Raw genomic sequence first — 15,368 nt, 5'->3', positions numbered from 1 at the left:
TTTCCTAAATGCAGCCACTTCTGGGGTTAAAAAAAGGCCACAGAAATGATCTAGATCATGCAGGTAGATCGTGCAAGGTATATAGGCACTGCTGTAAATCTGTTCCTATATGGGAACTATTCATAGAATCATAGAATTGTAGAATGGTTTGGGTTGGAAGGGACCTTAAAGATCACCTAGTTCCAACCCCCCTGCCATGGGCAGGGACACCTTCCACTAGACCAGGTTGCTCAAAGCCCCATCCAACCTGGCCTTGAACACTGCCAGGGATGGGGCATCCACAACCTCTCTGGGCAACCTGTTCCAGTGCCTCACCACGCTCACAGTGAAGAACTTCTTCCTTACATCTAATCTAAATCTACCCTCTTTCAGTTTAAAGCCACTACCTCTTGTCCTATCCCCTTGTAAAAAAATCCCTCTCCAGCTTTCCTCTAGGCCCCCTTTTGGTACCAAAAGGCTGCTATAAGGTCTCCCTGCAGCCTTCTCTTCTCCAGACTGAACAACCCCAACTCTTTCAGCCTGTCTTCATAGGAGAGATGCTGCAGCTATTGCTACTCTGAAATCGGGCTGAGTCTTTGCAGCTCATTTAATTACTGATGCATTTCCAATAGGATTAAATGGATGTCTGAGTGTGTGTTAGCATATGTTAGGACATGCTATGGTGATAAATATCAGTGCTTTCATATGCCTCCAGATACGCATGCTCTGTATATTTACAATAACTGATTTACTGTCATCCAAAGTTGAAGACAAAAGGAAGGGAAGTATTATTGATCCAACCTTGTGCCTTTTGGTGATCGTGAGTCCTAGGCTGGCTGCAGAGCATTAGGGCTGGTCGTAGTGAAGTGTGAACACCAATTGTGGGAAGGAAGGTGTTTATGAAGAGGAATGGAGCTGCAGGTGAATGCAGGTAGTTGCAGAAGGTACTGAGTGCCTGTAGCCATAGACTGCTCTTGTATCAGCCACGCCAAGAAGCAGCAAATGGAATAAATAAAGGAGTTCATGGGCCTGATGTCCAAGAACCATTCTTTTTCTCTCTTCCTCTGAGAAGTACACGTATATTCATGTCTTTCCATTTTATTGCAGGGCTGCAAGCTCAGACTGTCTTAGTCAATGACACAGTCTCGGGGTTTATCGGGACAGATGTGGTCCTGCACTGCAGCTTCACCAATCCGCTCCCCAATGTGAAGATCACGCAGGTCACATGGCAGAAAGCCACCAATGGCTCCAAGCAGAATGTGGCCATCTATAACCCTGCCATGGGGGTCTCCATCCTCTCTCCCTACAAAGAGCGAGTGACTTTCCGGAATCCTTCCTTCAAAGATGGCACCATTCAGCTCTCTCGGCTAGAGCTGGAGGATGAGGGAGTTTACATCTGTGAGTTTGCTACCTTCCCAACTGGCAACCGGGAAAGTCAACTGAACCTCACTGTGCTGGGTAAGATACTGGACAAGCTTTGTAGTGGGAACCATTGCCTCCAGTTAAACAGATCTCGAGGAACCTGACAGTCATGTCCTGGGAGCTCAGGGCAAAGGTGAATCTCGGATGTAAATTTTACCTATGATGATCTTTCAAGTTGACTGTAAAGAGGTGGAGAGCAGGGAACCCCGGGTAGGTGGTTCACTGAGCTAGCACAGGAATGCCTCTTCCTCTTTCAAAGCCTCAGTTCCGCTATCGCTTAATGCAGATGCAATAACAGTGACCTGTTCCCAAAGGGAGTGGTGAGTTTTAATGAGCTGGTGGCTGTCAAGTGAACAGAGAGAAAAGACAGCAGAGAGATCCTAAGCACAAGTAGAGCTTGTCCATGGAGCTTAGGCTTGTGAGCGAATAGACCCCACCCAAGGTCTGCACGATTCATTTGCTCTCCAATTTTGGCTTCTCATTCTAACATAGGGCTGAAAACCTATTGCAGGAAAGGATTGACTTTCCATCATGTATCTGTACATCTAGGGCACCTCCACCATTCTTTCCCCAGAGTAGGTTGCTGGCAATTTGCGGCAGCTCTGGATTCACCACAAGGTCTGTCACAGGCTCAGTGGTGCTAGATGACTCTAGGGTTGTAGTAGAGAGGGTTGTAGTAGAGAGGGTAGCATTGCTTTTCTAACCATCCCTTTGCACCCTTTTCTCCTCCTCCTCCTTTTTGCGCTTCCTTGCAGCCAAGCCCACAAATCGGATGGAGGGCACCAAGCGGCCACTTATTGCTAAGTCTGGCAGGACAGAAAAGATCTTGGTAGCTACCTGCACCTCCTCTAATGGGAAGCCTCCCAGCACTGTCACCTGGGACACCAAGCTCAAAGGGGAAGCGGAGTTTCAGGAGATCCGGAATAGCAATGGCACCATCACAGTGATCAGCCGGTACCGGCTGGTGCCGAGCCGGGAAGCCCACCGGCAGCAGCTAATGTGCGTGGTCAATTACCAGCTGGACCGCTTCACCGATAGCATGACCCTCAACGTGCAGTGTAAGTGAGCATGGGTAGGGCTGGAGAGCAGTGCTCCATGGTCAGTCCCAGGGGTGGGTGATAAAGTTTGGCAAAAGAGGAGCTTTCTGAAGGGAATATGTTGGTCTGGTGGAGGCACTGAAGTAGGGGGCTGCTCTCTTTTTCTGGAGAGTGAAAACGGAAGTGATCATGGAATAATCATATGCTTTCTCTTTTTCACACCTTCTTTCTCTCTGCCTCTGCCACATCCCTTTGTTCCTGCCCTTCTCTCTCTCCTTCATTCACCCTCTCTCACATTCCTTGTCCCATCATCTTTCCCACGTTGCAATCTCTCTCCTTCTCCCACCCCTGCCCCCTCGTCCCTTCCTATTTCATTTTCTCCCTCTTGCTTTTCCATAACTCTTTCCTCTCCTTTTCCATCCTGCTTTTCTATCTTTTTCATCCCCTGCAGATGAGCCAGAAGTCACTATTGAGGGCTTTGATGGCAACTGGTTTCTCAACCGGAAGGATGTGAAGCTGATATGCAAATCTGATGCCAACCCCCCAGCTCACACCTATGAATGGAAGCTGTAAGTGCCTACAATGCTTCTGCTCTCAGCAGCACATATGATCTTCGAACAGGGCCAAGGAGTCTCTGTAGAAACCTCAGTCACCCTCTGGTCAATTAGGGCCCAGTCCCATTACTGTCAGTGGTGTCACTCTAAGGTAAAACCTGTGCATGTGAGGGGAGAGCTGGACACTTGTAGTTGCTGGAGCTGTGCTCCTGCAGAATGCTCAGAGCTGATTCTGGTTCCCTGGCACAGGTCTGCCAGGAGGCCTTCGTCGCACAGGGACCGGAACTAATCTCTTCATTTGCAAACCAGGGAAGCTGCTGTCTTCAGCCTTGGCCTTTCTGGCTCACCCCCTCCTGTGCTGGCCATCCTCTGAAGCTGAGCTTGTCAGATCCAAAACAAGGCTTGCTGCCCTGCCAGCCCTGTCTAGAGGGCAGCCTGTGCTTTGGAGGCAGGCAATGCAGTGTTTGAAGCAACTAGGGCGATGGACTTGTTTTGGGTGGGTGGGATTTTTCTGAAGTTTCCCGTGGCCTGTGGCCCCAGCTGACAGAGCTGGGGCTAGCATTTTAGTTGAGCCACACAGAGCCACCTCACCTTCCGATGGACAGAGGTTATCCCTTGTCTTTCAGCGGGGTCTTCCCCTAGTGTCTTCCAGTTCAGTCTCAGGAGGGAAGGGCAGTGGGTAAGGATCATACACACACCCCCTCTACCGCGCTGGGATGGAGCTTGCCACCAGCGCAGTGCAGCCTCAATACCCACGATAACTTCCTGTTCTCACTTCACTGGAATAATATTCTGCCCTGGTGATGTGAAGCAGCTGAGATATGATAAGGTGAATAGTTTGCCCAGCACCACTAAGTGCTTCAGTAGCAGAGCTGGAAAAGAACCCAGGATTTCCCTTCCTTCAAGGGGCACAAATAGCACAAAATTTGTCTGTGTGTGAGAAAACCTTTCACTGGAATCAGCCCCAGCTGTAAGCAGGAGCTCCCCTTTGGAGCACTCATCCCCACATGACTGACATTAAACAGAAGCAATTCCTCGTCCTCCAGGGTTTCAGCTTTTGGCTGAACACACTAAAGGGACTGAAAAGTGAGCAAGGGGTGTCTGGGGAGTCGGATGGGAATTGATGCAACCTGATGTGGTTCTCTCTCCCTCTCTATTCTATAAGCACTCATGTAGCTTTAAAAAAGAAAGATCAAATGGATCCTTTCTTCTTTTCAGCTGGCATTTGTCATGAGGAAAGAGGCTCTCAAAATGGCTTTGCAAGGAGCTAGGCATATTCTCTCTCATTTTGCTTCCCACATCAAACTGTTCACAGTGAAAGTCTGAAGAGGATTGTTTTTCTTGCCTTTTTTCTAGTTCTCGTCCCCAGCTCTCTCCCTCTGTTGGTTCTGCCAGTTCGACTTAAACTCCGAGGGGACTCTCTGGGTTCCTCACAACATTGCCAGGAATGTGTTAGAGGCAAAGATACCCCTTGTGGCACCCAAGGCAGAAGAGATCCCAGTTTAGGCTATCTCTGTGTAGCAGAGCTGACGAATTGAGCTTAAGCGAGCCTTTTGAGATGAAGCTGGGGACAGGAGGCAGGTTTTCTCTCTGCTTCTGGGCAAGTCATTTCAGCCCTGTGTTCTGGTATTGCTCACATGCGGGGCTGGAGGCTGAGCGCTTTCTGAGCTCCTGGGCATCAGGTTCTCCATGGCAGGAGCTCTGTCGCTGTGTATAGACACAGCCAGCAGCTCAAGCGTCGCCTGATCTCTGTTGGGGCAATCTGCTCCTGCTGTGATAGTAATGCTGAAGACAGGCTGAGAGCTGAAGCACGGGGTAACCAGGTGCCAAACATCTCAGCCAGGTGATGTTTCTGTAGCCCAGGACAGGAAAGAGGGTTAGTTACCAACGAGGCTCAAACACAACAGGGAATGCAGGTGTCAGGGCTGAGCATGATGCTGCATGACCGAGTCTGAGTATTATGTGTCATTTGCACACCTGCTTTACACACTGCACTGGTAATAAATTCATCTCTGGCAGAAACGGTTCTTGAGAACAGCACATCTTTAAGCCAGGCATTGAGTTGGTCCCTCTGTGCTTGTGTGATTGATGATTTTTTTTTTTTTTTAACACTAGAAAGAGTTGTTTTCCTATGGATTGTCTGTGAGCTGTGTATATGTCCATTTGTCTGTCTTTAGCCTGCAAGTGCTTCTTGACTTACAGCTAAGAGGCTGGGAGCATCAATACTTTGCTTTGAGAAGGAACTGTGGGGAGAAAAATGGAGAGAGAAAGCATGGAATTAAAGAGTGCAGGTTTCTAAGCCCGATAGCGCTTCACTCCAATTCCCCAGCCTCTCCCTTTGTGCACACTTTGTGGGTCAGTTAGGACTGAGTATAGGATTATTGACCTGAGCAGATGGAAAGGAAAGATGGAGTGCAGCTGAAGGTAAGGAGAATGGAAGCAGAAGAAGAGGGAAGTAGAGAGTGAGAGAGAGCAAGTGAGACTGGGGGAAATAGAAGCAGAAAGGGAGGAGGAAGAAAAAGCTGGGGTACAGAGTTGCCCCCTGGCTCTTTCAGCCCAGTCTCCTGCTCTCCCGTTCCTGGTCCCAGGCTGCCTGTGAGTGGGGCCCTGCAAGAAAGAGGCAAACCAAGCAGGTGGGATGAAAGCCTGATAAATAACTGTACTGCAGCCAGCCACCTAGGCATGTGGCACATGTGCGTGTAGGGAGGTAAGAAATGGGAATAAGATCCATGGCCATCCCCTTCCTTCCCACAGTGCCACTTTGGTAATATTAAACTGATTTCTCATTTCTTTGGCTGGGTAGCCAGAGAAATAGCCACCAGCATCTTTGGTTTATCCATGTGCTTGTATGTGCCTCTTCCCCTTCCTGGGGCTCAGGAAGCAATTACTGCTGATGATGTTTTGCTCCTGCCTGGAATGTAAAAACCAGCCATGCTTTCCTCTCCTCTCATTTGGATCATGATGAGCAACAGTCAGGGGAGCTGTTAGAGGAAGCAATAGCCTTCTTTAGCATCCCACACCACAGTCTTTGGATGTGCCCTTGTCTTTGTAGATTCAGGGCCCTATAGGCAGAGAACCAACGTTAGGCTATTCTATTCTTCCATCAGCTTTGGGATCATTGGCTTGATGTGACTGGGAAGGACTAATGTGTTTGCTATACATATGTGCCTATGTCTGTATGTAGACATGAAAAATATGTGCGTGTGCATTTAGGCACTTCTTTACAAACCTAATTATACCCCCATTATTCCCTTTTGTTTCTTACAAATTGCTGACAATATGTGCACATTTTTGTTGGGAGGAGGGGAAAGAACTACTTGAGTAATTTTTAATTGCCTAAGAGAAGTAATTACTTTACTTTGCTTCAGTAATTAAGAATAACCAGGCCATGTGTGTCTTTTCCTAACACACAGGGGTTTTTTTTATTTTTTATCTGCCTTTGTTCATTTATTCTGTGTATCTCTAGACTTAGTTTAGCATTATTGCAGTTTCACACTTATCTGACTATAATGACACAGGCAAGTCATAGATGGCAGGGCTCTAAATCAGCACTGCTTTACTCCAGCTTGAGTTGCAATTAACACTGGCTGATCAGCTGCACAGGAGAGTTACATGGGCAGGAAATAGGAGTAAAGCAAGGTCAAGCTGGTGTCCTATTCCTGTGTTTTCATCAAATGGAAAGTCAGGGATGGAGGAACACCCTGAAGATGAGCCCGCTAGAGGTGAGACACCTGAAACAAAAGAGTGACCTGGCAATCTTACCCTAAGCTTGTACCTACTCGGGGATTGTGCTGGAAAATGAACCGCTTTAAGGCTCTGAGTCTGTTTTCTGGATAGGGGAGAACATAGAATGAAAGTGTTCCACATCCCGTTAGCCAAATCCAGGGGGCTGTATGTGACCCAAATATGTCCAATCTCCCTTGTGATCACAGAGAAGGGGAAAAAAAACACAATCCATGTAAAGAACCTGATTCTCATCATGCAATGGATTTACCCTGGAGACACTCTACTGACTCTTTCCTGTAATGCTGCTGTCTGAGGGTTTGGTTTCAAGGCTGACTACATTAATGGGTATTTTCCAGCCAGCACCACTAGGTTCTGGACCTGCCCAATGGCAAGCGCAGAACCAGCATGTCAGTGTCACCTCTGCAATACTGCTTGACCCTACTGAGTATCATCTCTGGGGTCAACCATGATCTTTGTTTCCCCTAGGCCAAACGGGACTCTGCCAGGGAGCGTGGAAATCCAGAACAATACCATCTACTTTAAAGGGCCTGTCTCCTACAGCGTGGCTGGCACCTACATCTGTGAGGCCTCCAACGCCATTGGTACACGGTCGGGCTTGGTGGAAGTCAATGTCACAGGTAGGAAAACACTCGGTGTGCTTTGAAAGACCGAAGAGGAGGAGGAGGTGGGGAGAGGAGAGTGTGAGCGGCTGACAAATACCAGTCAGTTACATCTCCTTAACATCTGTCTGAGTCACCAGTGTCTCCTTCTAGGGGTGGGGAGTTTCATGATGCAAAGGGAGCAGTAAAGTTCTTTGCTTTGCACTGGTTTTGCACTGGTTTGCCTCGGATTTTTTTCTCCTTTCCTCTTGTTGTCTTTTCCTTTCTTACACCAAGATACGTTCAATTTGTTTCCCCCTTGTCTTCTGCTTTGGATTCAGAGAGATCATTGGACATGTTAAAAGTGAAGACATGTCAAGGAGATATTTGTTAGAGGGTAGAAGAAGGAGTAGGATGAGGATATAGACTGCCACTGAGGCAGTAAAGCATGAGATGGATGCGTCATTTGTTCAGGATGATGTTTGGTGTTTCTGATGTTAGGCAGTTCTCATGATTTTTCATTTGTGCTCCTTCCAATGCCATGCTGGTCTGTGCACTTGCTCACCTGGCTGCCACAGATTACTGAGAGGCTGCGAGCACTTGAGTAGCTTTGTCTGGGTTCCAGAAAGGAATAACATCACAGGACGCAGGCAATGGGAAGTGATGCTGTGTGATGTCATATGAGACAGAGGGAATTTGATGACTTGCAAATCAGTGTAGCCACAGGGGTGAGGAGAAGCCATGTGGATATGCTTAGGTAGTGTCAGGAAGAGAAAGTGATGTCAAGAAGTAGGTTAAAGAGAAGAAATAACATATGGCAATAGCCTGATTTCAGAGACACAAAGTTATATCACAAGGCATCACCAAAGGGGAAAAGTGGCTTTTGGTGCTTTGAGAGCAGGGAAAGCAAGTTTACCCCATTTCTTTGGGGTAAAACAAGTGATTTGTTTTATCAGTGGGTTAATGACAGGCAGTGACCAGCATTTGTGGGTCTCATGAGAGAGATGGAAGTACCTCTTGCAGTAGTGAGTTGGAGCACTGCCACACTGCAATAAGCTCCGGGCTCTCGGGGGACAGAGGAGGGAGTGACCATCTGATGAAGCAGCACTGCCTGCCTGGGGGACATGCCTGGCAGCTGGGACTACTTGCCAAGGCCCTCCTCTGGCCCCCCAGGTGGCCAGCAGCACTGTGGGGGCTCAGCGCTGGTCTCCTTTCGGTGCTCCCCCTACACCCCAGCATAGGACCATTGCCAGGTGGGCAGGCAGCACAAACCACGGCATATGGCCACTTTTCCAGCTGGGCTCACAGCAGGGACGGTGGGGTGTTGTAGATCCAGACCTGCTCTCTCTGGGGAGAGCAGCAAGAGTGTGACTGCAGCCAGGTGAGCTGGAGAGCAGCAGGCTGCCTGCATCCTGGAAATACCACAGACAGCACAGGTGCCTACAAGCTGGATGGGCAATGAGGCACACTGGGGGTTCCCAAGGTGTGGGAAATAAAGGACAAGTTCCCCAGGGTTGTTAGCCCTTCCTGCTGTCCAGACTGAGGCAAATCAGAGCGCCCGCTGTTCTGATGGCTGGCCACCTCTCTGAGCCACCCCAGTCCTTGAAGAGTTGTCTAACCTGAGAGTGATGAAACGGGCTTCTCAGAGGGGCTGAGCTCCAGCCCCCTCCACCTGCCCTCTACAGTGGTAAGTGCTGAGCAAGTGTAAAGATGAGGCCCAGGCAGCTGACCTGAAATTAGCAATAACACTATGTTTGGCACCCTCACCACCTCAGCTCCCCTCTTCTGTAACATGGGTAAACCAGGCTAACCTTCCTCTATCCAAGTGCTTGGAGGTCAATGGATGGGATGTGCTAATTAGATGCTAATTACCAACTATTTATTTATGATCATTATCACTGTAGCAGGCCTTTAATTCACACCTCCTGTCCTGGATCCCTGCCTGCTGAGTTGTTCCCAGTATATGCTTTTCTCTGGGGGATTTTTCATTTGCCAGTGAAAGGCACCACAATAACAAAGCTCTTTGTTCAGGACAGACGTGGAGCAGCACCCGCCCTGCCCAGCCCTGCCCCACCGCCCGAAGCTGGGGGAAGGTCGTGGCCAAAATCTGTTCAGCCGCTGGCCATTTTATGGGAATTGCCACCGAAGGCACTGTGTTTCTGGGACACTGCAGGCAACTGCCTGGTACAAACTGAGCAGACTCGCTTCCCATTAGCAATAGAAAACCATCCTACTTAGTAACAAGCACCTTGGGTCACATTTGAAAGCGTGATCGGAGGGAAAAAGCCTACAAACTCAGCCCCCAGTCGCAGAGAAAGATGTGGGATAGGTATTGCAGAAGACAACTGAGGAACAGGCTCTCTTCACCATGTCTCATTTTCCAATTCTGCATAGCCTGTATGTCCATTTCTTGGTGTTGTTCTGTCTACCCAACCACTCAGTATCTCTTGAGGTGTCAGGACACATGTTCCCAAACACCAGATACAGCCCTCCCTTCATATTTCCTGCTGCCACCTGCCAGGGTTTTATCTATCTCAGCACCACAATAGCATTGCAGCCCAGGTGGGCTGCACCGACTCGCCTGCACAGGCATGGGCTCCTCTAGGGACGAGGATCTGTGTATTCCCCCTCCAGGGTTTGGTTAATGTCTCCCTTCTTGATGTTTTTTCAGGGGACTGGTAGAGCATTGTTCGCATGCTCGATCAGCGCAGTGCTGGCAAGGGAAGCGGGGACTGGCAGGATTGACTTTGGGTTGATGTCTGGCAGGGAATGACTTTGGGTTGATGTCTGCCTGCCTGCAATATCAATTTATTCCCAAAGGTCCGAATTGTGGGGTTGAGGTTAAATGAGAGGGAAGGAAGGGCACACCCACAGCTGTCCCGTTAGGAGGGATTAGCAGCCAACCCGTTAGGCCAGGCCTCCGCCACATAAAAAATCCACTTTTAATAATTCATGGAATCTGAATATGTTTATCCAGTTCTCCCTAAGGACCGATTAGGCCAGTGCTGGGGAGGGCTCAGCCGTCTTCGCTCAGCTATTACAGGTACATTTGTTTGGGTCTTGCAGGCAATTTAGGGATTGTCAGTGGACCACGAAACCTCTTTCAAGAGCTGCATGCAATAAATGGAGTTCAATCTAGTGAGCAGCCAGCCTTGGGAGAAAAAAAAACCAGAAGGCTGATGCAGAGAAAGCCCTGCAGCGGCTTTTCCCCCTCCCGTCTCCCTGCGTACAGGCATCCCTCCTCCTGCTACCCAGCATCCTTCCTCCCAGCCCCAGCCCCAGAGAGGAGGAGTGCAGGGCTAGTTCAGCCCCCTCATGGGGAGGGTGATTTGTTCAGGGGGAGAAGGCTGAACGCTTCTATTAGAGTTATAGCACATTAAAGAGATTGATAAGTGGAGATTTAATATTTTATTCCAGCAATCTGTTCCTATAATAGCTTCTCCTGCCTTGCAGGACCTTTGTCAGTCGCAGCCAAGCCATGTAGTGTGACATGTAACTATTTATTACAGGCAGTTGGGTGACATAATAAAAGGCTGTGGTTATGGACTGCATGCGTGTCCCTGCGTGCCTGCACACGGGTGTGGTGGTCCTGCACAGAAAGCTGGTCATGTACACAAACACATAATGTGTGACCCCGATCTGCATCCTGGCATGCAAATGGGCCTCCCAAACCTGCATGCCTGCACAGGGATGTCCTGCTGCGCAGTCATGTGGGCATGCAGGACGCAAGAGCATCAGTGCATTGGCATATGTGAATATGCATGTCTTTATGAACATGTGCTTAGCTGTATGGGCTGGCGTGCAGCAGTGCATGTACATACCCTGGCCCTTGTGCATGTGTGTACATATACATTTGTGTGGGTATGCAGGGGGACATTCATGCACTTGCGTACTGGCTTCAGCCAGAGGAAACACAAGGAGAAAGATGTCATTAAAACATCTCTTCTCCCCGTGGGCCTTCAAGCACCAGGCAAACATCAAAACCAAAGGAGGTTCACAGTGCTGGAGCTGGGAGAGCAGAGCCTGTGCTGAGGCAGGGACTGCTATCAGCCTCTCTGCTGCAGGGCTCCCACCTGTTTCCCGAGGCCAGGAAGGGGTCTTCTCCTTCAGGATTCTGCAAGCTCCCCCGGATTTCCCAGAGACAGGACGTGATGTGCAGGTGCCCCAGGGACGGGCTGTGAGGACAGGAGGCTCTGTGCGGTTCCCTGCCCAGGGCTGTGCCAGCCTGTGGGCAGGCAGCTTTGCAGCCCTGGCCTTGGATGTGCTACAGGCTGTGGGGGAAGGAAAGGTTGGCAGGGGCTGACGGCCCCCCCTGTTTGCTTGGCTTGCAGCAGGGAGTTATTTACACACCACCAGCAATCTTGTCCCAGCAAGGTCACTGCAAACAGCCTGTGGGGCTCACTGGAGCCCTCTGCCATGCGGCAGCAGGCCTTTGCTACAGGCTTAGCGAGCGCAAGAGAAAGCCCTTTCCGGGAAGCGTTAAATCCCAAGCCCAGAGCAGGCGCACCCAAAGCCCAGCTGCCGGCCAGGGTCATGCCATGCTGCACCAGCAAGCGCTTGTGGCTGCTTTAGGTGGGAAGACAGGGCCAGGGACTAAAGAGGAGCAAGCCGGGGGTGGGGGGGTGTCTGTCTGATGCTAATCTTCTGGATGGTGGGTAGGAGCGTCTGCTGCATCCTGGCTGACGGCATCTGTGCCAGCGGCCCCTGCGGGAGCAGCACTTGATTGACAAGCGATAGGTGACCTGACAGAGAGATTAAAACCTAAGACACGTTTGGCATCTGGCCTAAAAGCCATCACACTCTGAAATGCCAGTGGCAGCTGCTAAACTTCTGGATTAGTTGCCAGTGGTTTTTCCACCCCCACCGCCTCCTCTCCCCCCTGCCCCGCTCTGCACGAGGAGAGCAGAAAGCCCTGGTAGGGAGAGGAAAGGCAGGATCGGTTGAAGCAAGAGATAGGCATGCATAGGTGCAAGGGCTGTTGTGAAGGAAAAAGGACAGCAGTGCTACGGGCTTCTCAAATTGCAGCCCTCTCCGGCCTGAGGCAGGTCCAGAGGTATCTCCGTATCTTCACTCATGTACACGTCTGTAACACAGCGGGTCAAAGTCCTGGGATAATTTGGTGTGGACTGTACTGGCAGGGAAAGTTTGCCATCAGCAATCTGTCTCTTAAAAAAACCCACACGATCACCACTCTATTTGCTGAGGTCATCTGGGAACTGAGAAGCTCCATGAACCCACTGGAATTAAGGTTCCTGCTCCTCCCCGGAGCTGCTGCTTGCCCTGGCTAGACCCTGCCAAAGGCCCCCCTGCTTCCCGTTGCAGCAGGTGTTTGCTTTTGCAAGGCAGAAGGAAATCCAGGGCCTTCCTCTGGAGGAGCTTCATGCAAGGAACAGCTTGGGCTGACACATGTCCAGAAGGTAATTTCTCATGGAGTTTGACATTTTCCTCAATGCCCATGGCTACAGTGAGAATCTCGGCTGGTGCTGGGTTTTTCCTTGGCCCTTATGATTGAAGGGAAAAGGATGGAAATGTGACTTCAAGAAAAAATGTGTCCACAGGAAGTAGTATCTTTTAAAATATCTAAGCAGTGTGGTGAGCAGAACGGCTTTTGAAAGCTGGTTTCCTGTGGATCTGCGTATCATAGAAGAAATATTTGGTGTCTGAAAATATGCCTTTTCTGATCTGGGCCCTTCCTGCCCTTGGGAGCAGCCTCTTGTCCCTCTGGGTTCTCTGATGTCTAATGAGGTTTAGCTCCCACCTCTGCCAGGGATCCCACTCCAGCTCTCCCCAAGAGCTTTATGATAGGGATAATTTTGACTCATTCTTCTTCTGTCAGATAGCACTGAAATTGGCCAGCAGGTTCAAAAAGCATTAGATAAGGGATTGATGGACAGGCAAGATGATTTGCATACGTCTCATTTTTACTGGAAAGCAGCCATTAAAAGAAAGATGTGATTTTTAAAACGTGTATTTCTGAAGCCACTCTTGTGATGGGGAAGGCCTGGTTTGTCTCTGGGGTGGCAGCACTGCTATGCCCTGGGGTGCTGCCGGGGGAAGGCAGGAGCTGAGGCAGGGAGGTGCTCGGAGCCCTCCGCCTTGCATGGAGGGATCAAAGAGAACCTGTGGGCTCGGCCAGGTGCCAGAGCGAAGCCCAGGGCGAACCCCCGTCTCCCTGCGCTCCCAGCTGCCGCCCCAGAGGTCTGGCTCCTGGCACAGGGACAGGAAGCTGGGCTGAATGCAACAGCTGGCAGAGCCGGGCAGTGGGCAGATAGTGTTGCTGCTTTAATTCCTATTCATACAGTACTCCCTCTTTTTATGAGGGCTGGGGGGGGGGGGGGTAACAGGAGGGGGGGAGGCTTTTTATGCTGGCATTAAAGCCTAGCTTGTTCCCCCTCCCTCCACTCTGCTGTCTCCTGTTTCTCCAGTCCGCTTTTCACAGCGGCTTTAATTCTCTCCAGACTCTTCCTAATGGATTTTTCACATGGGGCCCCCAGCACACTCGGGCATCACACCAGTTCCCAGAAATTTCACGCACCCCTCGAACACAAAAAGGGGATCCTTTTCCCACACTTTCCCCTCTCTCCCCAGGCTGCAGTTCTGCTCTCTTCTACACCCCAGACACGAAACTCGGTGGGCAGGGGGGGTAAACCCCCCTTTGTGGGGCTGACAGCAGTGGATGCATGCGGAGCGACACCCGCTGAGAACCGGACCTGTCCCGAGTCATTAATTAACCTGGCCCTTGAACGCCGGGGCACCGTGGCGGAGGGCTGCAGGCATGCCAGGCTGTGCCGGGCGGCTGCGGGGCGCGGGGATCCCCGCCAGGGCCTGGCTCCGGGGCAGGGCTGGAGGAGGCCGAAAGCAAAGGGAGCCGGGGGTGGGGTGGGGGGGGGGATCCGGCCTGGGGCGCAGGGTGGGCTGCTGCTCCCTGCTCACCAGCTGGCTTCACGAAGGGGACCTTGTCGCAAGAAGAGGCACGCCAGGGCAGAGCCCGGGCCGGGACCCGCCGCTCCCTTCCCGGCTCGGCTCGCTGCAGCCCAGCGGCCACGGTGAGGGGCTCCGGCAGCGCCCACCCAGCTGCTCCGGAGGCAGCGGCGGTCTGTACCGCCATCCAGCGGCGGTGTGAGGCGTGTGCCCTCCCCCTGCTTCGGAGCGGCCCGTCCCCCTCCGCTCGGGGGTCGCTCACGCCTCTTTTTACCCGTCGTGTCCGTCCCCTCCCGCCTCGAACCGGGGCTTAGCCACGTTCCCCCGCCGCATCCCCAGAGCCACTTCGCTTTTGCAGGCTCCGGGGGAGTGCGGTGGGTGGACGAGGCGGGGGGGGGAGGAAACTATGTGGGTAGGGAGGGGACGATTTCGGCTGCTGGCTTGCGATCTTCCCATCTTTCTTCTCCCTCTCTTCCCACAGTTTGGTTTTGTTTTCTCTGGCATGGGAACTGGGCCACTGCGAGGAGGATGGGGATGGGATCTGAGCAGAAAATAGTTTCTTCCCTGAACAACGTGTGAAATCCAACACAGCGGCGTGTTAGTTTTTGTGTCCGCGGTGTTGGCAGTGGCAGGGGGGGTGGCGTGTAGGCGAGTGCTATCTCAGGGGCGGACAGCACAAAGGGCAGGAAAAAAAGAAATATCTATGAGAAAGGTAGAAAACATTCCACTTTTTACTTCATGCGTCCAACCTGGGCGGTTAATGAGGCTTTTAATAGAAAAGTGGGCCAAGCTCCTTTTGAAATTGTGCACAGGCTTCCCTTCTCAGATGTGTCTGTTTTCCAGAGCTGGGAGGCAGAGGGGATCAGTGCGGCTTTAGGGATCCTGTGCCCAGCATACACACCGTATCTGGGTCTTTTCAGGGTGGCATATTGGTCCTATGCACAAAATCAGCCTTGCTGTGGGGAAAAGCAAGGTAGGAAGAGGCTTCAGATCAGAGCTGTGGAGTAGGGGAAGATAAAAGATACAGCCCCTGGGATCTGAGCCAGCTTGCTGGTCTTTCCCTGCACCCACTTAAGCTCCAGGTGGACCCCTGCTTTATGTACAGTTTTGGGAATTGGGCACCACGGGGT

General features: G+C 51.2%; 1 protein-coding gene across 7 annotated transcripts in view; it reads left to right on the top strand.

The window, feature by feature from the left end:
* Nucleotides 1-15,368, top strand: part of NECTIN1 (nectin cell adhesion molecule 1) — a 108,095-nt gene that overhangs the window by 47,082 nt on the left and 45,645 nt on the right. For all 7 annotated transcript variants that reach the window (XR_011325542.1, XM_069788037.1, XM_069788036.1 and 4 more), the window contains exons 2-5: nt 1,087-1,437; nt 2,157-2,459; nt 2,890-3,007; nt 7,205-7,356. Coding sequence is in view for 6 of the 7 variants with exons in the window: in XM_069788037.1 (XP_069644138.1) it covers nt 1,087-1,437; nt 2,157-2,459; nt 2,890-3,007; nt 7,205-7,356 (924 nt within the window). In the remaining variant the exon portion in view is untranslated. The remainder of the gene's footprint in view (nt 1-1,086; nt 1,438-2,156; nt 2,460-2,889; nt 3,008-7,204; nt 7,357-15,368) is intronic.

This window comes from Haliaeetus albicilla, chromosome 7, assembly GCF_947461875.1.
Source record: "Haliaeetus albicilla chromosome 7, bHalAlb1.1, whole genome shotgun sequence".
In the NCBI taxonomy this organism is placed as follows: Eukaryota; Metazoa; Chordata; class Aves; order Accipitriformes; family Accipitridae; genus Haliaeetus; species Haliaeetus albicilla.
This window is presented reverse-complemented; position numbering and strand designations above follow the sequence as displayed.